The sequence below is a fragment of the Pipistrellus kuhlii genome, unplaced genomic scaffold (genome assembly GCF_014108245.1).
Source record: "Pipistrellus kuhlii isolate mPipKuh1 unplaced genomic scaffold, mPipKuh1.p scaffold_m20_p_3, whole genome shotgun sequence".
NCBI classification, from domain to species: domain Eukaryota; kingdom Metazoa; phylum Chordata; class Mammalia; order Chiroptera; family Vespertilionidae; genus Pipistrellus; species Pipistrellus kuhlii.
The window spans coordinates 167,996,461-168,017,167 of NW_023425529.1; the positions used below are offsets into that span (position 1 = coordinate 167,996,461).

At 50.3% G+C, this 20,707-nt stretch overlaps 3 protein-coding genes across 8 annotated transcripts in view; 2 read left to right on the top strand and 1 right to left on the bottom strand.

The window, feature by feature from the left end:
* Window positions 1-4,712, top strand: part of RAB11FIP1 (RAB11 family interacting protein 1) — a 29,828-nt gene extending 25,116 nt beyond the window's left edge. For 2 of the 3 annotated variants that reach the window (XM_036458880.2, XM_036458882.2), the window contains one exon: window positions 1,360-1,935. In XM_036458880.2, the coding sequence (XP_036314773.1) occupies window positions 1,360-1,578 (219 nt within the window). In that variant the 3' untranslated portion in view covers window positions 1,579-1,935. Of the gene's footprint in view, window positions 1-1,359; window positions 1,936-4,432 lie in introns of those variants that run through there. The other variant, XM_036458881.2, reaches the window with a different exon arrangement.
* Window positions 4,713-10,666: 5,954 nt separating this feature from the next.
* Window positions 10,667-14,942, top strand: BRF2 (BRF2 RNA polymerase III transcription initiation factor subunit). Of its 4 annotated transcripts, XM_045588883.1 has the most exons (5): window positions 11,001-11,121; window positions 11,524-11,671; window positions 11,974-12,128; window positions 12,590-12,911; window positions 13,535-14,942. In XM_045588883.1, the coding sequence occupies exons 3-5, from the start codon at window positions 12,083-12,085 to the stop codon at window positions 14,376-14,378; spliced, it is 1,212 nt and encodes a 403-aa protein (XP_045444839.1). In that variant the 5' UTR covers window positions 11,001-11,121; window positions 11,524-11,671; window positions 11,974-12,082; the 3' UTR covers window positions 14,379-14,942. The 4 variants fall into 4 exon arrangements, with proteins under 4 accessions (XP_036314776.1, XP_036314777.1, XP_045444839.1 ...); XM_036458883.2 differs by lacking the exon at window positions 11,524-11,671 and having other exon boundaries at window positions 10,667-11,121; window positions 11,974-12,033; XM_036458884.2 differs by lacking the exon at window positions 11,524-11,671 and having other exon boundaries at window positions 10,667-11,121; window positions 11,974-12,033; window positions 13,661-14,942.
* Window positions 14,943-15,178: 236 nt separating this feature from the next.
* ADGRA2 (adhesion G protein-coupled receptor A2) overlaps window positions 15,179-20,707 on the bottom strand; it is a 34,520-nt gene continuing 28,991 nt past the window's right edge. The window contains exons 15-19 of the mRNA XM_036458879.2: window positions 19,954-20,081; window positions 19,507-19,630; window positions 18,866-19,011; window positions 18,326-18,415; window positions 15,179-18,079 (exon numbers count right to left, since the gene is read on the bottom strand). Of these exons, the coding sequence (XP_036314772.1) occupies window positions 16,798-18,079; window positions 18,326-18,415; window positions 18,866-19,011; window positions 19,507-19,630; window positions 19,954-20,081 (1,770 nt within the window). The 3' untranslated portion in view covers window positions 15,179-16,797. The remainder of the gene's footprint in view (window positions 18,080-18,325; window positions 18,416-18,865; window positions 19,012-19,506; window positions 19,631-19,953; window positions 20,082-20,707) is intronic.

Below are 20,707 nucleotides of genomic sequence, written 5' to 3' on the forward strand. Positions count from 1 at the left end.
ATCACAATCCTAGAATCTTCTAATGATTTCAAAGTCCTTATCCCTTTGGAATACAAAATTTAAATTGAATAACTATTTGACAGTTTGTATGAAATACCTTAAGTGTGTATGCCTTTTTAATTTCACGCATTTTTATTAAGGAAATATTTGGCAATGTAAACGAAGATTTATGTTAATGTATTTTAATTAAAATGTTACTATATAATTGCGAAAATTGAAAACAACCTAAGTACTCAGGGAGAGAGATGGTTAAAATATGATGGAATTTTAAGCATCCATTAAAAAAGCAATTTTTGCTAAAATCTAATGATGGGAAAAGGCTCACAAAATAACAGTTTAAAGAAGCTATAAAACTATATCTTGACTCTAGATGGTTTGGCTCAATGGATAGAGCATTGGCCTGGGGACTGAAGAGTCCCTGGTTCAATTCCTGTCAGGGGCACATGCCAAGATTGTGGGCTCTCTCTCACCCTCTCTCTCCCTCTCTGAAATCAATAAAAATATATTTAAAAAAAACCTCCAAAACACTATATTCTGTATGATGTTAAAGTTGTAAAGCACACCATAAAGAATCCAAGGAAAAATAGGAAAGATAATTCTATTTCATCCTCCCCTAAGACATCCTGAAAATGCCCAGTCTTTTAAAACCCCTCAGAATGAAGGCCCAGCATACACTTCCCTGAATAATAAATTCAATTAAGGAAATAAATGTAGAGATCAAAAGTAAGCTAATACAGAGTTAGAATTTGGTTCTTTTCCACTTCATCAAAAGGACTAGGGCCCGGCCAGCGTGGCTCAGTGGTTGAGCATCAACCTATGAACCAGGAGGTCATGGTTCAATTCCTGGTTAGGGCACATGCCCGGGTTGGGTGCTTGGTCCCCAGTAGGGGGGCATGCAGGGGACAGCTGACCTATGATTCTCTCTCATCATGGATGTTTCTATCTCCCTCTCCCTTTCTCTCTGAAATCAATAAAAATATATTTGAAAAAAGAAAAAAAAGAAAGAGACCCAAGTGTTATGCATTGGACTTATAGGTAATATTTTTTCCCCTGACTCCATGATGAACAGATATTCCTTTTATAATTAAAAACAAAATCCTGTCACTTGGGGGAGGAAGTTAATGATAATTAATCTCCAAGGTCTGGTTCAGATGTCACTCCATCTTGAAATGTATCCAATCACCTGCACAGCAGTGGTTTCCTGTTTGTCCGGGTCCTAGAGCACATTGTACCCTCTGATCGCGACCTCCGGAGCCTCCGGTTACCGTCATTGAGCCCCTCTTTTGTATTTTTTTTTTTTAAGCTATTTAGACTTCTCTGATGACTTTGTCTTTTCCCCCTCTTCTTTCCTCTCCAAAGAAATACACCCCCTCGGACCCTGCTTTTGCCTATGCACAGCTCACCCACGATGAGCTGATTCAGCTGGTCCTCAAACAGAAGGAAACAATAAACAAGAAGGAGTTCCAGGTTCGAGAGCTGGAGGACTACATCGACAACCTGCTCGTTAGGGTCATGGAAGAAACCCCCAACATCCTCCGGGTCCCGGCTCAGGTTGGCAGGAAGGCAGGGAAGATGTGAACGGCCAGCCTGCAACACTGAGACTTTTTTTTGTGAGTTTGTTTCCACTTCCTCCTGAGGTCAAGGACTCCGTGTGCCTGATAACCAGCCTCGGGCTCCAAGTCACCATCCGTCTCCCTTGTGTGTTATCTGGCAAGAGTCAGTTCTGCCAATTGAAGCCAGGTTACTTATTACAATGAGTCCTTCACTGTACGTTCCCAGGGTCTTATATTTAAATGCCACTGTGCCTTATGGTGTGAATATTTTATGCCCTGAAAGACATGGTCATAAGATCTGATCCTGGTCCAGAGAGTCAAGTGGCACCAGGGCTATTGATGTATTTTAACATTGGGGTTTCCTGTCTTTGATGTCGAGATTCTAAAATACGTATCCCCAAGTCATGAACGCTCGGGGTGAAATGAGAAGGTGCTGCGTTACACATACTTTTATAGCTTTTGAGTAGCTCAGGTGTCTGCTTGGCTGCAGAGGTTAAATTTTGATACTACATCAGCCTCCTGGGCTTCTTAGACTTGGTCCTGCTTTGACCAGAGCAGAGGAGTTTAGGGAAAGCCTCTGAGTGTGCCTTTTAGATTTTTAACAAGTTGCCTTTTCTAAACATCACTTCCACTACACTCTAGCCTTAAAATGTATGAGCAGGGGACTGAGAGTCACTTGGCACTCAGCAGGGGAGGTTGGTCCAAGTCTCTCCTCCCATAATAGCAGGATTCCTGCTGGCTAGGTTGGCCTGGTCGGGGCCTTGATAAGGAATTGGGTGACCCAGGCCTTATTAAAACAGTCTCACCAGATATGGGATGGTCTTAGTAGGATTCCTGTGCCTTGTGCCTTGCTTTCCCTGGCAGTTCTTCCTATCATTTGCCCCCTTGTTAAAAAATGGTATAGAGCAAGAAAATAATACTTATTTTGGACTTGCTTATTTTAAAAACTAGATTAACACACATGTATTTAAAAATTAGGTCACTTGCCCGGTATTAATCTTTATTTTGTTGATGTTATTAATCCTCATCTGAGGGTATTTTTCCTTTTTTTTTGTTTAGACAGATTGGGGGGGGGGGGGAGGTGAGAGAGATACTTGGATTGGTTGCCTCCTGCACATACCCCCACTAGGGCAGGGGAACCTGCAACTGAGGTACGTGCCCTTGACTGGAATTGAACCCGGGACCCTTCAGTCTTGGGGCAGTTGCTCTAGCCTCTGAACCAAACCACCTAGAGCTCTTAATCTTAATTAATAGTACCAATTCAAATTCTTCAGGTAATATTATTGTTAGTAACCTAATATTGCAATTAGAATGTTTCTGTATTACTCATTTTTTTTTTTTCTCCCTCTGGTTGTGACAGAATCTCGCTAGATCTTGACCTCTCTCCTAGGGGAGGAATATCCCCGGCCAATGGGGTGGGCAGGGGTGGCAATACAGGCCGGTATTAAATTGGGGATCTCTTCTTCGTATGTTCCTGTTATATTGAGGTGAAGAGGCAAGATTGCTGGCAGCAGAATCCCTTTTCGGGATCATGTCTGCTGCAATCTTAGTTCTACTGGAGCACTTTAATCTGAAGGATGATACTGTAACTTGATTTACTCGATTAGTTTTTAACTACCTATAGCTATTTTATTTAATACTCTCCTCCAGTACTGGGGACCGCTGTAAACTTCTCAGATGCCTTGCATTTTTGTAGTGCTATGACATTGATGTACATACCTACAAAGAGAACTGTATATTCACTTGAACTCTGAAAATGTACATGTATATATTTGTTCCACGACTTGTTTTTTTACTTGATATAAATGTGTTTTGACTGTGATAACCCAAGTGCCCTGGAAAGGGGGGGGGGGGGAGAAACAGGTGAGTTCTGAATGGTTTCTCCTCTGAAGGGCTGGTGTGGAGACCTGCACCGTTCAGGAGGGGCTGGCTTGGAGGTTGCTGTTAGGACCTCAGTATGTATCATGGTCAGTGTTTGAGCGGGACGCCGGGTGGAGGAGTGAATTCCTGGGCTCTGATATGCCACTTGGGAACTCTGGAGAATGAAGGACAGTTCACTTCAAGGGTGTCTGGTTTCTACCACTGCTGGGGGAAAAAATGCAATGGATAGCATTCCTGTACTTCTCAAAAGTAGATAGCCTGAAGGCCACTAGTTAATGACTGTCCTTGAGGACTCTACTTGGAGGGAGAATTTATCTAAGAAAAGCTTTAGCCTGCTCTGAGCCATTAGCAGGGCAGTGGGGAGTTGGCACGCTGGACTCCTATCCCTGGCACATGTCTGAAGGCCTGTGCCCATCTATATGGGAATGGCACCTGCCTCTAGCTGCTGTGAATGCTAACCTACCTGACGGGTCTTGGGAGGAGGAGAAGCAGGGGCAGCTGCCTTCTTGGCCTTGCCTAGCTGCCTCGAAAGAACAGTCAGTACTTTAGGGAAGCGTCCGATTAAAAGCTAACACCTTGCAATGAATTTCAACTGGAGGTCAGCTCCAGGAGTAAGATGTCAGTTCTTTGCTCGGTTGTTTCATATCATCTCATTCCTTGGACTTTGACAGGTGTCCTGCCCTTCTCTTTTATTCCTGCGTGTTAACTTCATCATGGTAGCAGACTGGGGAAGCAAGCAAGTCTGCCCTTTGCCATGTGGAACAGCTGTTGACCTGAGTGGAAGGGTGTGTGCACGTATGCATGAACCAGTGTGATACATGTGTGTGATTCCAGGTTTGCTAACAGTGGGAGCTCAAAAGGACACCAAGGAGAAAGATCCATGACACTCAGCCGCATACTGTATTGAAGGCCAGAGGCAATAACTTAATGTTAAATTATGCAGGATCTTTCCTCACTGGATCCCTCTCCCAGTTGACTTTCTATTTTCATTTTTTTAGAACTACAAATAAATAATCCCTCAAAGCTAAAAGATTAATTGTCTTAGGTGGAGAACATAATCTCCTAGTATCCATGCCAACCTCAACCCTGCGGTTTCTCGATATCTATTATGTGAGCTACAAACCTGACCTCTTCTTCCCTCCGACTCTTGAAGGATTGCCCAGTGTTTTTGGATTATAGAGTTATTTTCTGCTTTGTTACTTTGGGAATTTTGAATTTTTCTGATTTTGTTGGTAAAATTTCCTACAACACTAAATAAAATGGTACTACTTTCAAAGATTTGTGTCTGTGGTTTCGTAGGGGTACAATAAAAATGTCTTCTGTCTTCTTGGCCAACTTCCCTTGGGGCGGGGGTGGGGGGGTGGGTGTGACCAGTGTTTCTCACCCTCTGAGAATCTCTCACCTGGATTCCTATTGCCGCCACCTTGCCTGGTGCCCAGGGGTCCCAATGCCCTTTCTGGTCCAGGGAATGGGGCATCTTTGATCCCTTCTCTATGACACACCCCTCATCTTGGCCTGCTGCAGGGACCTTAGGTTCTCACAGAGGGAGAGAAAGCTGCTTCTGTCCTTGCATATCATGAGCTCACTTCAGGCTAAACCTTGACTGCAAAAGGAAGGCCCATTTACTGAGTTGCCACTGATCACTAAGCACAGCCACCCCCTAGCCACCCACTTGGTCTGTAGATTTCTCTAAGTAAAGCTATACATGCTCATTCTTGGGGAGCTGAGGGGGGAGAGAGAAATCCTAAATTACCTACCAAGAGGTAACACTGTTATTTTGATTGGTTGTCCCAGCATTTCCCCCTCATACAAATAGATACATTTTTAAATGAAGATGAGAACACGCAGTACAGACTGTTCAGAACATTTCGGCATGCCTTTAGAGAATCTGCAACAAGGACCGATAGTGATTCCGAGGGAGAATCGGCCCAGCTAACCACTCACCACAGAAGAGCTGCAGCAACTGCAATGATCTAGGTCACTTCCGGATCACTGCCTGCTCAGGTCATCATCACAGCCACCTGTGAACCAGATGAGGATTTGCTGTGGCGAGGGGGCATCCTGTCTCCCACCCTCATGGAAAACTGTCACTTACAGGGTGGTGTTACCACTCTTTAGCCTTAGCCAAGGTGCCAGCAGCATGGGCTCCCTTAGCCCTGGAACCTAGTCTCTGAGCAAATGGATCCCATGCCTGAGGCTTCTCATCTGTTAACATCGTTTGCAACCAGCAGTCTTTCCCTCCCTGGGAGGACAGGAGCTGTCACTCCACATTCAAAACTGGCTTCCTTGAGCTCGGTGGGGCCAGCGTATTCCAAAGCCACAAAGTCTCCTGAGGGAGAATGTCCTCACTTAGCCTTTTTACGTCCAGCTGTTTCACACGGACACGTGGATCCTGAGCCCAGGGAATAGGCACCTAGTTCACAGTGATAGGCTCTCTCAGGGAGGAGAGAAAGCTGCTCTGTCCTTGCATATCAAGTGCTCACTTCAGGCTGAAACTCGACTGCAAAAGGAAGGCCCATGTACTGAGTTCCTTCTGTTCCCTAGGCACCAACGCTGCTGTCTCTAATTCTCATCAAGGAAGATAAGATCTCCATTATGCAGATGAGTCCTAGAGAGGCATCAGAACTTTGTTTGCCACGGGTCAGACAGTGAGTGGTTCAGAAAGAACTGGGACGCCTGTGTCTGACCTGGAGGTGTGGAACGGGGGCGGGGAGGCACAGCAAATATGGCCTATTTCCTGTTTTTGTGCAGCCATCAAGCCAAGAATGATTTTTACTTTTTTTTTTTTCCAACTTAAATAATTATTAGATATCTAAAGCACAGAGAGTCATAACCACAGTCAACAACACAATGCTGAATACTGGTTATTTATATATATTTTTTAATGATTTTAAAAAATTAAAATGAAGCTACATGAAAATTACATGGAATTCAAATTTCAGTGTCCACAGTTTCTTTGGAATACAGTCATGCTCATTTGTTTACATCCTTATCTATGACCATTTCCATGTTACAACAGCAGCTTAGAGTCATTGCAACAGAGACTTCCATGTCTGCCAAACCTAAATATTTGCTAGTTGGCCCTTTATGGAAAAAGTTTCCTGACCCCTCACCCACGATCACTTGGGAGCCATGCAGATACTGTTGAGATTCACTTGGAATCCTGGAGGGCTGAAGCTGGCAGGGATAAGGGAGACCATATACCTCAAAGTGAGGCTACATACAGGCTCCCTGAGGAGGGCAGTTCCAGGTAAGGTGACTGGTGTCTGTGCCCTCGGTCTGTGCAGTGATATGGGCCTGTGCCCACCTCCTTAGAGTGATCACATGCCTATGTTCTTAGGAGTTTGAGAAACTGAAAACATTAATCTTCATCCCAGGTGAGGGAAGGGTTTTGGGGGTCACAGAATAAATAATGCAAAGGGGAAAAGGGAATATGAGTGAGGAAGGTTATTTGGCACCAGGATAAAGCCCTGGCGATGCTGCATGCTGTGGCTGTCCCCTGTGAGTGCCGGAGAAGCGTGAGTGTCCACTGCAGAGCCGAGGTGGTGGGAAGGAAACCCTGCCAGGAAGGATCGCAGGCCTGAGCCACTGCCAGGCTCTGTGGGAGGGAGAAGAGAGCGTCCTCCGGGCTCAGAGTGAAACTGGTGTAGAGTGACATTTCAGTCAACGGAGCTGGGAGGAGCCCAGGGGTGAGGCTGCCCAACTCCCCCTGGCTCCTTGCTCTGGATTGGAACATCATGCCTCTGAGAAAGTCTGTGTGTTGCTCCTGACAGGCATTGAACAGCCCTTAACTGAGTGCTAGCCCTCGCTTTAGGAGGTGTTCCTAGGACACAGGGATGAAGAAGCCAGGTCAGGTCCTCAGAGACTTGCAATCACAAGGGAAGTCTGACAGGTAAACAACTAACAAGAACGCACACCTCTCACCAAGGGAGGCTGGTGGAGAGCTTCCCCCGGGTCCCACACCATCGATGCCTTCCACTCTGGTCTCCTCTCTAAAAACAGCTCTGGCATAAGGTCAGTGTTTCCCACCTGAACCTGGCCTGGTTGGCCTTTCCAAAAGCATTTCCTCCACAGTAGCTTTCTGCTCAAAATCTGCCCATTGTGGGCATTCAGCATTCTAAAAGCCTGTGTGTCAGGTACCATGTGATAAGAAACATGGCTCCAGTTTCACAGATGGGGGGTAGGGGAGAAGGGTTTGAGGAACATCTGTTAAACAGATACTTGCTCTTATTGAATGACGGTAACTCTTAGACGTATTTGTAACAGTGGGGAGGGCCCCAAGGGTGACGTATCTGTCCTGATTTCCCAGAGGAAGGCAAACACATGTCCTAAATAAATCGATTTCTTCTTGGGAAAGTGCAGAATCCCAGACTTATACGTCTTAGTAGAGTGCGCCATCTTCTGGCCTGGTCCCGGCCACCTCCCAGCCTGTTAGTGTCTGAGGCCCAGGCTCTCCCATGCCATCACACACACCTGTGACTGGAAAGAAAATCACCCCTCCACCCCTCACAGTTTAGTTGGAGGGTCATAAAACAGCTCTTCCACTTTACTATGAGTCACGTGCGGGAAAGTAGAATTTTAAAACTTCTGTCATGGGTACACAACTGTAAAAAACCCCACTCCTAAAAATGCTGTTATGTCCAAGATCTGCACAAAATTAGGGAGGAGAGGAGTCTTATGCTGGTCTTGTATGACAATGTGAGGACTACTCTCAGTGCCAATTATGTTATTTTTAGGAACATGTTTCCCTCCTCAGTAAGAATGTCGACTGTACTGTCTAAAACTGATTCAGAAATTCTGAGAGGTGTGTGTGTGTGTGTGTGTGTGTGCGCGCGCGCGCGTGCACATGGGCTTACAAGCATGTCTCTATATATATCTACTGGCCAACCAGAAATAAGTCCTCATTACATACATCACACTAGTGGGGAAGTCTAGGAGAGAGGGGATTTGGAAAGCCATAGGCTGATGCTTGGTCAGGTATTGCTCACAACATGCAGTCTTTTTTGTCATATATGCCCTTGCTCTGCATTGCAGTCCAGGGAACTCACAGTTTCATTGGGTATAGAGGAAGCTTTCTCTATCTGATCACTGACTATAGCTTTTTCAAAAGAACCTGTAGTTCTGTCCGATGAGACCCCTTTATTTTTGAGGCTCAACTGCTCTGTATAAGGATTCACTGGATACATGTCATTATGTAGATTTGACTCTTCAGACTACGAGGCACCATTTTTCTTTTGAAAAACTTCAGCTCTAGGATTCATAATAATTTACTGATCTTCTAAAGAAGGCTGCAGTAATCTGTATCTCATTCCTCAAGGGAATATCATTTATTAAGGGGCTGACAAGACACCCTTACCTTTTTAAAAAATATATATTTTTTAATTGATTTTTTTACAGAGAGGAAGGGAGAGGGAAGGAAAGTTAGAAACATTGATGAGAGAGAATCATCGATCAGCTGCCTCCTGCATACCCCCGGCTGGGGATGTGCCCGAAACCAAGGTAGATGCCCTTGACGGGAATCAAACCCAGGACCCTTCAGTCTGCAGGCCGATGCTCTATCCACTGAGCCAAACCAGTCTTGGCGACACCCTTACCTTTTAATTCATTCTGCACAGGAGCCACTCAGTGATTTCTGTTCTCAGTGGGAAGGGATGAGTTCATTCTGCAAGGTTGAAATTGAGCCCACAACAGCTTCTAGAATGTACAGAGGCCTCCCTTAAAACTGCAAGAGGCCTTACTGGAACTCTGCATTGTCAGCCTGAGAAAAAGAAATTCTCCACACTTGTTATGGTGACACTCATCTACTTTTTTGGAGTCATTAGAACAGGCCCTGGTTATACTTGTCATTTGATTCAACTTTCTTATTTTTCAGACACAACTGGTTCTAAAACTTCCAAGCATTAAAATAGTTAATTTTAGAGTGCAATTAAGATTTACTCATACGAAAATTTTGTTCAAGATTCTTTGATCTATGCCAGCAATTTTTCAACCAGTGTGCCAGTTGTGAGCAATACCTGACTATTTAGTGAGGGGCACTGGCCTTTTTGCCTTTAGATTGTCAAATTAAAAAATGACAACAGCCAACACAATAGCTGTCCAGAGTGAATTAATCAAAATTACATTTATTTTTTGTCAGATTGGCAAAATTATAATCTACTTTTGGGTGTGCTGCAGAATTTTGGTAATTACTTTGTGTGCCATGAGATAAAAAAGGTTGGAAATTGCTGATGTATACTATACCAAGCTAAGAATTTTGGAGCCAGAAGCTTGAAGAATCTTAAAGCTCAAGCTTAAAAAACAAACAAACCTACAAACCCTTACCTGAGAGTATGTTCCTTTCCAGAGAGAGAGAGGAAAAGAGGAGAAAGAGAAAAACAACAACAACAACAACAACACATTGATTGATTGCCTCCTACCTGTGCCCTGACTGGAATCAAATCCATAACTGGTATGTGTCCTGACAGCCCTGACTAGGAATGGGATCAGTGACCCTTCGGTGCATAGAACCTCCAACCACTGAGCCACACTGGCTGGGCTTAAAGCTCAAACTTTTAAAAACATCTGAATTTTCTTGAACTCCCCAGTTCATCAGAGTCCACACTACTCCATATTCTTTCACTCCAACTCCCTGAGACATTCCTTGCCTAGCCTTTGAAAGCATTTGAGTTTGCCACTCTGGATTTTAATTCTACTCCCTCGTTCTACAGTTGAGACAAACTGACTACAAAGAAGAACAACTTGCTTGGGAAAGCAGCTCTAGAACATAGAACACAATTTCCTACTCTCTCACTACACTACTCTTCCCTTTAGGCACATTATTCTATAGCCAGAATCAACAGTTGTTTCCAAAGAGAAATGGAACCCTAGCCAGTTTGGCTCACTGAATAGAGCGTTGTCCTGTAGATAGCAGGGTCCTGGGTTCAATTCCAGTCAAGGGCACGTATCTTGGTTGGGTTGCAGGTTCCTTTCCGCCCTGGCCCTGGTCAGGGTGCATGCAGGAGGCAACCAATCGATGTGTTTCTCTCACATTGATGTTTATCACGTTCTTTCCCTCTCTCTTCAACTCTCTCTCAAAATCAATAGAAAAAATATCCTCAGGTGAGGATGAGAAAGAGAGCGAGAGCGAGAGCGAGAGAGAGGAGAAATGGAGAATCCAAGATTCCCCAGGCACTTTAGAAAGGAGAGTTGTTTGAGGATAACAATTGCTTGCTTGTTATGTATGTTCATGTAGGCAGAATGTTTACCCAAATTCAACCCCCTTCTGACTTGCCTCAAACCAACTACTGACGGCTGGGAGCCCAACGACACAGTTTACTCCAGGAACTTCCTCTCCTTGCTTACGTTTCCACTCGACTCCACAAAGAAACGGACCGGAAGTGGCGTGCAGTCGCAGAGCCAAGAGAGCTACCCAAACACCGCTGACCGGAAAAGGAAGGTGCATTCCTTAGAAAGTTCCCCTCTTAGTACACGGTTGCTGTAGCAGACCTTCGGTTGGAGATCCGACGGCGCCCGCGGCGCCGGGCAGAGGGTGAGATGCCGGGCGGGGGCCGCTGCCCGGACTGCGGCTCCGCGGAGCTGGTGGAAGACGCGCATTATTCGCAGAGCCAGCTGGTGTGCTCTGACTGCGGCTGTGTAGTCACCGAGGGAGTTCTCACCACCACTTTCAGCGACGAGGTCAACCTCCGAGGTACCTGTGCCGTTCGGGCAGAGTTGTGGGTGCAGCCTGGGGCAGCGGAAGGACTGAAGCCCGATTCCTCTTACCTCCCGTCCGTTCTCTATCTCGTACGCATTTAAATACGAGAGAAAACGACCCAAAGTGCAGGAGGGAGTTGCGAGATGTTAGGGACTGCCTTTCACCTGTGTTTTTCTAGCATCGGGGCTTAATCACAAGGAACAGCAACAGTCTGTAATTATCTAGGACAATGTCTGATAGGTACAATAAATGAAAAAAAGAGAAACAAGCTTCTACTCCCGGTACCCAGTCTGGTCGTGGTGGGAATGTTGTAGGTCAACGCTTTACGCATACAGCACCTGAAGTCGTTTTTAGTACTAACTGGTAAAACGTCTTTTTCTTCCTTTGCTTGCCAAGTTCCTGAGCAGGCAGCCCTCAAAATCTGCAGCCAGGAAAATGGTCTGGATTGGGTGTATGGGAGGGTACAAACTTGTACTGAAATTTCTGAAAAGTTGGGAACACTTGGAACTGCGTTAGTGTAGTCCCGATCTTCCTCAATCTTTGTGTATGTGATAGTGCCTGTGGACATAGAAAACCAGATGGACCTTTAATATGTTTCTCTCACATTGATGTTTCTCACGTACTTTCTCTCTCTCTTCAACTCTCTCTCAAAATCAATAGAAAAATATCCTCAGGTGAGGATGAGAAAGAGAGGAGAGAGAATCCAAGATTCCCCTGGCACTTTATCATGTAAGGCAGAATAGATGCCTAATGATTGGAATTTTGCCCCCTGGCTTTGTGTGGTAGGAGGGCAGGGGTCTGGTGAATAAAGGCTAACCTTGTTTTGTTTTGTTTTTGTTTTTACAGAAGTAGCATATTCGAGAAGCACAGGGGAAAATGAACAAGTTAGTCGCAGTCAGCAACGAGGTGAGAACAAACCTTTCATGACACAGTGGCTTTCAAGAAAATTCTCCTGATGGTCCAGCCCATGTGCTTGTTTTTCCTGATTTCAACTTTATCATGTAAGACAGAATAGAAGAAAATGATGATTAGAAATAAAGGATGGGGGTGGTTCTAGGAGAGGTAGCAAATCCGTGTAGGTTTGAGGGATATGTTTGAGGAATCCAGATCGAACGCTGGCTTGGCCCAGAATCAAACCAGACTCCAAAAAATGGTGGGCTAAAATGTGACTCCTTTCCATGAATTTCTTTATGTCTTTGGAAGTCGCACCAGCTGTCTATCCTGTCATTGTAAAAAGATTATATATATATATATATATATATATATATATATATATATATATATATATATATATTTATGGGAAAGGAAGAGAGAGAAAAATTGATTGGTTGCCTCTGCAAGTGCCCTGGTAGGAATCGAACCCATGACCTTGTGGTTTACTATCCAGGGCTAGTAGTGCGTCTTGTATCGGAGGCAAGTTTAGCAGAAATTGACCTCTAACTCTTGATGTGGGTTTTCCTAGGTCTCCGCCGTGTGAGAGATCTCTGTCGAGTTCTGCAGTTGCCATCAACTTTTGAGGACACAGCAGTTGCCTACTACCAAAAGGCATACCAGCACCCTGGCATTCGGGCTGCCAGGGTGCAGAAGAAGGAGGTGTTGGTTGGGTGCTGTGTCTTAATCACCTGCAGGCAGCATAACTGGCCCCTGACCATGGGGACCATCTGCACCCTGTTGTATGCAGATTTGGATATGTTTTCTGGCACCTACATGCAGATAGTGAAGCTCCTGGGGCTGGATGTGCCATCTCTGTGCTTGGCAGACCTGGTGAAGACCTACTGTAGCAGGTACCTGCCTAGTGGGGGAGTTATGGGGATGGGATGGGATGGGTCCTTAGACATGAATCCTTTTACCTTTGGCTATCTCTTTTTGACGAAAGCCCATCTAAAAAAATGTGGGGAAAAAATCTGTTCTCCCTGTCCTGTGCCTAGTACTAATCCCATTTTATATCTCTAGAATGCTATAATTTCAAATCTTTTTGCCCGCACAGCAACCTACTGATGTAGAAAAGTAGGAATTAGACTTGGCACAGGCCTCTTGGGTTGCACCAGTCACATGTGTGGCCTGTGTGGATCAACTGGAAATGCAGCTGAAGGAATATTAGGAGACAACAGAGCTGTAGATAGAAGCTAATTTTTGTTTGTTTGTTTGTTTTAAGTAGCTGTGTTATTTTCTCTCCTGAGAAATGTAGTAGAAAACAGGTTATCGGTGTCAGATAGTTTTGGGTTTGCAGCTTGGTTGCAAACTTCCTAGCTGGATACATTATGCAACTATAAATGTGCATAATGAGGTGTAGAGAAGGTAAAAGAACACGTGTAAAGCACTCAGAATAAATGCTGACATGTTAGCTCCCTTCTGCATTCTCCTGCCCTTCACCACACAAGCAGAAAAGTCACCCATCTTCTCTCAGTATCCGTAGGAAACTTGCTGCCAGCAAGCTTGAGTGTTCCCAAGGAGCTAGAACAGCTTGCCCATCCTTAGCAGACTGTTCTTCCCCATGGGCATTGAGACACGACCCTCATTTTGATTATTTCAGCTTCAAACTTTTCCAAGCCTCCCCGTCGATGCCAGCCAAATTCATGGAAGACAAAGAGAAGATGCTGTCACGAACACTGCAGTTGGTGGAGCTGGCGGATGAGACGTGGCTGGTGACCGGGCGGCATCCCTTGCCTGTCATCACCGCTGCTGCTTTCCTGGCTTGGCAGTCGCTGCAGCCCTCAGCTCGTCTGACATGCTCCCTGGCCCGATTTTGTAAATTGGCAAATGTGGACCTGCCCTACCCTGCTTCCTCCCGCCTCCAGGAACTGCTGGCTGTGCTGCTGCGGATGGCTGAGCAGCTGGCCTGGCTGCAGGTTCTGAAACTTGACAAACGGTCTGTGGTGAAGCACATCAGTGACCTGCTGCAGCACCGCCACACTCTGATCCGCAAAGCCTTCCGAGAAGGGCCGTCTGGGGTGGAGGCCCCGGCGGAGGAGCTGTGGGGACGGGGACAGGGACAAGAGGAAGTGGGGAATGGCTCCTCTGATTTACCCAAGGGGAAGCGGCCAGCTAGTCCTGCCCTTCTCCTCCCACCCTGCATGTTGAAGCCCCCAAAGCGGGTCTGCCCCACTCCCCCTGCCTCCACGGTCACCGGAGATGAGGACATTTCTGACAGTGAGATAGAGCAGTATTTGCGGACCCCGCAGGAAGTGAGGGACTTTCAGAGAGCCCAAGCTGCCAAACGGGCTGCCACAAGTAGTCCTAACCCCCCGTGATGCACTTTGGGTTTGGTGGAGCAGGAGTCACTTCATTCTGACAGCAGCTTGATGATAGGCCTGCCCTGTCCAGAGAAATAAATGTGTGCAAGTCCTTAGGTATTGCCTCTGCGGGTCATTAGAGCCCAGGTCCTGGAGTAGAAATGAGAAAGGCTGTAGGAACCCCTGGGTTGGAGAGGGTTCCATCCTTTAGTGCCAGAGAGCAGCTTGTGTATGTTCACAGTCTGTGGGATGGCTTTCCTCTTAGATGTTGGGCTCCCTTCTGCTCCGGTCTGAACTGGATAAACCAAAAGGGCTCTTGGGGCCTCCCTACTGGTGTGGAGCTGAAGGAATATCTACAACAGAGCTGTAGATAGAAGCTAATTCTTTTTTTGTTTTGTTTGTTTTAAGTAGCTGTGTTATTTTCTCTCCTGAGAAATACAGTAGAAAGCAAAAGCTACCAGTGTCAGATAGTTTCGGATTTGCAGCTATAATAGGTTACTTCCTAGCTGGACACTGGGGGCGTGTTTTGCAACTATAAATGTGCATAATGAGATGTAGAGAAGGCGAAGGAACATGTGTAAAGCACTCAGAGTAAAGGCTGACATGTTAGCTCCCTTCTGCATTCTCCTGCCCTTTACCTCACAAGCAGAAAACTCACCTGTCTTCTCTCAGTACATGATGGCATTTCCAATGGTATCAGCCCTCAGAGGGCAGGAACTGGGCAACTCTTGGCCCTGTGTCCTAGGTGTTGGTGGGTTAATGTGTATGGTTCATGAGTTCTTCTACCTCATAACAAAAGGACTGTGGGTGGACTGAGGTTAGAGCTCAAAGGGCTTTGCAACATTTTAATATATTAAAACAAGAGGCATCTGCTAGAAAACATTCTATTGTATAAAACCCGAGCTTTTAAAAACATGTTTTCTTTGGCACTTTTTATCCCCTCCCTCCCCTTTCCCCAGCGTATTGCAAAAAGCTCTCCAGTGCTAAGGCATTGGCAGGGTATGTAAACAGCAGCCAGCATATGTGGAAGAATAATACAAAGCTTTTTTTTTTTTTCTTTCTCCTGTCTAATATTGTCTGTGCAGCAAGCATAAATAACAGGATCCATCCCAAGGAATGCGGGTTTCCTTTCCTCCTTGTGTCTCCCTTCACCCTGGTGATCAGGCTGGGTGACATGGGGACTGGGAGGGGACCCGGGCCAGGCCTCATTTTCACAATGCTCTTCATGAGGCCTCTGGGTCCCTCCACTTCCACTGGGTCCTGTAGTAAAAGGCTGGTGGTTGCTTTTTAGGTTGGGGGGGGCGGAGGCGTAGGAATGCTGGTGTTTGAAAGTGGGGGTGCAGGCCCCAGGGAGCTGTAGGGACCCTGCCCACCACCCGGGAGGATTTGGCCTGGGCTTGGGTGTGGCAGGAAAATGTTTTCGATGTTTTGGAAGTTTCTCCCTTAGAGGAGGCTAGAGGTCAAATGATTGGAAGGGTTCCTCCATGTGACCTCAGGGGGGCAGGGAAGTATCTTCCTTAGCCTGCCCCCTCTTGGGAGGCTGAGACCCAGGTCCTGTGATTGACTGGTAAGTACAATTTCAACACCACTTGCAGCCTTGTGGTGGAGCCCCTCTTCAGAGCATTGTGTGTAGGACTAGGTTGAAGGCATGGCTAACTTCAGCCCCAAACCTAAGCACTCTCTCTACTCCCCTCACATTATCCCCAGGCGGGGTTAGCTGTGTCTTCCAAGTCCCACCCCAGAGGCCTGCTGCTGCGTGGTGTTTGTACACTCGCTCCCTAATGGGGCCCCTGCCCTCCTCCTTGACCCCCCAAGCTGACCTCCACACTGCCCCACCTCCACCTCTTGCATAGTCTGAGAAGTAGCACCTTGTCACCTCCAATGGGTCCTGGTCACCTGGCATATCCGCTAGGCTGGCTCCCCAGTTAGCCAAGCACTGGGTGGGGAGAGAGGCCCTAGAAGCTAGGCACAGAGGCCCGCTTCAGAGGAGGGCGGTGAGGGAACCTTGTTCCCAAGCCCCTCCCCCCCCCCTGAGTTTTCCAGGAGGGGCCGACACCTCCAGAGAGGCGGGTGGGCAACATGCGGCGGGCACCATAGGAAGAGCCCACCTGGGCTTGCTGGCCCGTCCAGCTCTCAGCAATCCACAGACTGACAGGACCTTCCTGACCCTGGACGGCTCAGGCTAGCCTGGGCCGGGGCAGACATGGGTCCTGCCAGCGGCCCTGGGATTGTCTGTCGCTACCCCCGAGGGAGGGAGGCCCTCTTAGCAGCGCAGGCGTCCGCCGTCCTTTCCCCAGCCTGGGACTGAGGCTAGCGGGCCCAGGCGCAGCCCTCACCTATGGGGTGCCCATAGACGTCCTTGGGGAACCCCCCCGCGAAGCCAGGGGGACAAGTCCGCGCGGGGCCAGCCTGCCCTAAAGTGCCCCCCCCCGTCCCCCTAGACGGTGGTCTCGCTCTTCCAGAGGCCCGTCTTCATGCAGCCGCCCCCCGCCGCCTCGGCGCCCGTCGGGGTGGTGGCGTCCTCGAACTTGCCGCCCCGGGGGGCGCCGTTGAGGCTGGCGGCGTGGAGCGGGTAGGAGCGGCGCTTGCTCTCCTTGTCGGGCGCCGCGCCCCGGAGGCTGTCGCGGCTGTCGCTGCGGCGCTGGCCCGGCCGGGCTGCCTCCGGGGCGGGCGCGGCGCTCGTGTCGCTGCCGCCGTCGGACGGCGTGAGCGCGGGCTCGGCCTCGGGCGCGGCGCCGGCGGCCGGGCTGTGGCGGCTGCTGCCCGGGCGGCTGTCGGACGGGCTGGTGTGCAGGCTGCCGCTCTCGCTGGACGGCAGCTCGGCCGCCCCGGCCCCGGCCGCCGCCGCCGCGCCCCCGCGCAGCGCCCGGAGCCGGTTCTTGCCGCCCGCCTCCCCGGCCCGGTGCCCCTTGGCTCGGCTCTTGTGCGCGCGGCGCCCGTGGGGCAGGTTGTTGGGGTGCCGGGGGGCCAGGCCGCCGCGGGCGCCCGCGGGCTCCGGCTCGCCCTCCCCGCGGGCCGCCCCCGCCTCGCAGGCCTGGCTCTGGGCCAGCTGCAGGTTGGTGAGCTTGCAGGGCCCCGGGGGCGGCGGCGCGTGGCCGCTGCTGCCGCTCGGGGACGACTTCAGGGAGGGGGGCCCCTCCCCGAACACGGGGGAGCCGTCGTCGGGGGCCGCGGGCACGGCCTGGGGGGAGGCGCGCGGGGCTGGGGCCGGGGGGCAGCAGGCGCGCCAGGACGCCCGGACGTCCCTGCGCCGGGCGCAGTGGTGGGCGAAGACGAAGAGGCCCAGGGCCGAGGCCGCCGCCCCGTACAGGCAGCTGCACACCACGCGGGGCAGCCAGCGCTGCGACACGGCCAGCGCCCCGCAGGCCCACATGGCCAGGTACAGGAAGTGCGTGGTCACCAGCGCGCCCAGCTGGACGCCCGGGGAATAGAGGCCGTCCCCATCCTCCGGGGGCCCAGGCGTCGCCACTCCCGCGCTCCCTGCGGCCAGAAGGGACCCAGAGTCACTCAGGAGGGGCCCGCTGCTCCTGAGCCTGGTGGGACCCCTCAGCTCCTCCCCTTGGTCCAGGGAGGCCCTGCTCGCGACCCCCTTGGGGCTCTGTGCCAGGGGACCCCTCAGGCGCAGCCCCGCACACAGGAAATAGATCCAGGTGATCAGCAGAATCAAAGCCACCGGGATGTAGAAGGCTCCTAAGCTCGGACGCCACACCAGCCAGCAGCTGAGGGGGGAGACACAGGCAGCGGATGAGGAGGGGAGCAAGTCTGAGGCGGGGTCCAGAGGCTGGGTGGTTGGGGACAGAGATGCAGTGAGATGACAGGCAGAGGCTGGCTTGGTCAACATGCACGGGCATGGGCGGAGTCCCTGGCTGGGTGAGCTGGGCAGGTGCCCCTGCAGTGCAGTAGAAGGCGTCTGGTGCTGGGGTGGGGTGGTTTGGGGCAGGCAGGCAGGCAGGCAGAGTGCTCACTAGGGGCTGTGGTCCCGGTAGTTGTGGATGTTGACAGCAGCTGTGATGCCACAGATAATGAGAGGGATCCCTCCGGCGATCAAATAGAACCTGGAAAGGAATGGGTTTGGGGAGTCAGAGAGACGAGGAAACAGGTGCTCAGAGCCCTTGACTCGGGGTCTCCATCCCATCTTCTTTCCCTTTTAAATTCTGTCGGAATTTTTTTTTTTTTGCCATGGATGCAAGGCGCTTACAAGGCAGGCTTGGTAGATCCCTAGGGGACTTGGCCAAGACTGTCCTAAGGGACAGAGGCCAGACCTCTCTCTCACCCAGAATTTGAGGGTTTCCAGGTTGCCTGCTCAGTGCCCACTACATGACCTTCAGCAACCGGGCTCCACCTAGATCCTTGCCTCTTCTGGCGTTGGACAGTGGTCTCCTAGGACCTTGGACCCTCCCTGCACCCACCCGGGGAGAGTTGATTTGGTTTCCTAGGCCACCACCCCCCTGCCCCCGCCCCTCTGAGCCCTTCCCCCTGCAAAGCTGGTATCTGGAAGCATGTACCGGAGCATGGGACGGGGAGCAGGCGGGGCAGAGTCCCCTTCCTGGGGAGGGGGCGCCCTCCAGGTGAGCTCCTTGTGGAGGACGCGGGCCTTCACGCCCATCCAGAGCAGGGTGGACAGTGAGGAGTAGTGCAGAGTGATGCCCACCTGCGGGATCAAGGTGCTGAGGCTGGGATTGCTACCACAGCCGGGGACCGGGCTGCTTCCCCTGGGGCCCTGCAGGAGCCTCCGCCCCACAGTGTGCTCCCAGTCCTCCATGTTCCCAGCCCCCAACACCCCCAGACCTCCCGCCGGGTCTGTCCCTGCTATTTCCCTCTCTACTCCCATCCAGACCCACCCTCACCCCCCACTCTGGTGATTCCATGATTTAGTTATTGCTATCTGCTTCGTCCCTGACCTCTCCTCCACCGCAGGTTCCCGCTCTCCACTTTGAAGCCCCTCCTCCTAGTTTTCCTGCTTCTTGCTTCTTACCTTGATTCTCTCCCCTGACAAGTAAGACTGGACACAGAGAAGACAAAGGAGCTGGGGTCCATTAGTCCGAGCCCCCTTTTCCTTCCCCTGCCCCTCCCTCCTGCCTAGGCTGCCACAGCTGATCTTGGAGCTCCCCAACCGCCCCCCCCCCCCAGCCCCTTCTCCTCTTACCGCCTGGCAGACCATCTGGTAGTTGGTGAGTGTGATGCCTCCTGCAAAGACGGCGGAGGTCATGGCCATGTGGAAGCACAGGTTCAGCAGCATGTGCCAGCCCTTCCGGGACACATGGATGGAGCTGCCCCAGAAACAGCAATTAATGGGGCACCCAGCCCAAGGTCAGGCCCCTGGGGTCTCATGGCCATGGGGAAGGACCCAGAGGCGGGGGGGGGGGGCAGATATCTGTGTGCATGCGTATGTGTGACAGAGGCGCCAGGGAAGGCAGGTCTTAACCCATCAAATGTGTTTTCCAACCCCAGAACCTTCAAACGCAATGCTAGGCAAGAGCCTAGAAAAGTCCTGTGGACCTACCTGGGAAAGGAACACTTGCCAGTCCTTAGTGAAACACCACCCCCTCCTCCAAACCTTCCCACCACCCCTCTTTCCTGCAGCAGCTCCCACCTGTGGTTGAGGATGTAGGTGATGATGGTGGAGAAGAGGCAGAGCAGCAGCAGGGCGGTGCAGGGGTACACGACCGGATGCAGCCCTGCCCCCGAGGCCCCCACCTCCCTGGGGAAGGCACTCAGCTCCTGGGAAGAGTAGGAAAGGGGAAGTGTGTATTAGGAAGCCAGGGGTGAGGGCTGTCTCGTGGCCAGTTTTCCGCTTCCCCAGCCCGGTTTGATCCTCGACTTAGTCCATCTGCGTAGACAAAGGTGTAGGTACCATGATATCCACTCTTAGAAAGTTGGCCTGTGTAGCATTCATGGTCTACTGCCTGCCTTTCTAGGAACTTTCCAGGTCCCCAGCCTGGAAACCGGAGATGAGGGGAGAGGGGAAAGTCTGTCTATAATACAGCTGCGTGCCTGCTCAGGGTGTGAAATGTGGAGAGGAAGGGGGAACCAATAGGGGTAAGTGGAGGGTGATCAGAAAGGAGAAATGTTCCCAGAATCGCCCCCCACACTTTAATAGCCTGGATCTCGGGGAGTGCAGGCTGGGTCTCAGAAGACCAGACTGGGTAGTGCCAGTCCCCCCTCTCTCATTCTGGGAGGGGAGGCGGGACCTCCTGTCTCCTGAAGACGAAAAGTGTGTGTGTGGGAGAACAGAGGGACATCTCCCCAAGTCCTGACAGCGTTGAGGCCTGACAAGGCTGCTGTCCTTGATTTCTCTGTGGCCTTGAGTGATCAGAGAGCCCCACCTCCACCTCACACACCTCCCT

Excerpts from the sequence above, each read along its gene's own strand:
- BRF2 (XM_036458883.2), top strand. The coding sequence starts at position 10,968 with ATGCCGGGCGGGGGCCGCTGCCCGGACTGCGGCTCCGCGGAGCTGGTG. Across the intron at positions 11,122-11,973 it reads CGACGAGGTCAACCTCCGAG|AAGTAGCATATTCGAGAAGC; the intron begins GTACCTGTGCCG and ends TTGTTTTTACAG. Across the intron at positions 12,912-13,534 it reads GTGAAGACCTACTGTAGCAG|TATCCGTAGGAAACTTGCTG; the intron begins GTACCTGCCTAG and ends ATCTTCTCTCAG.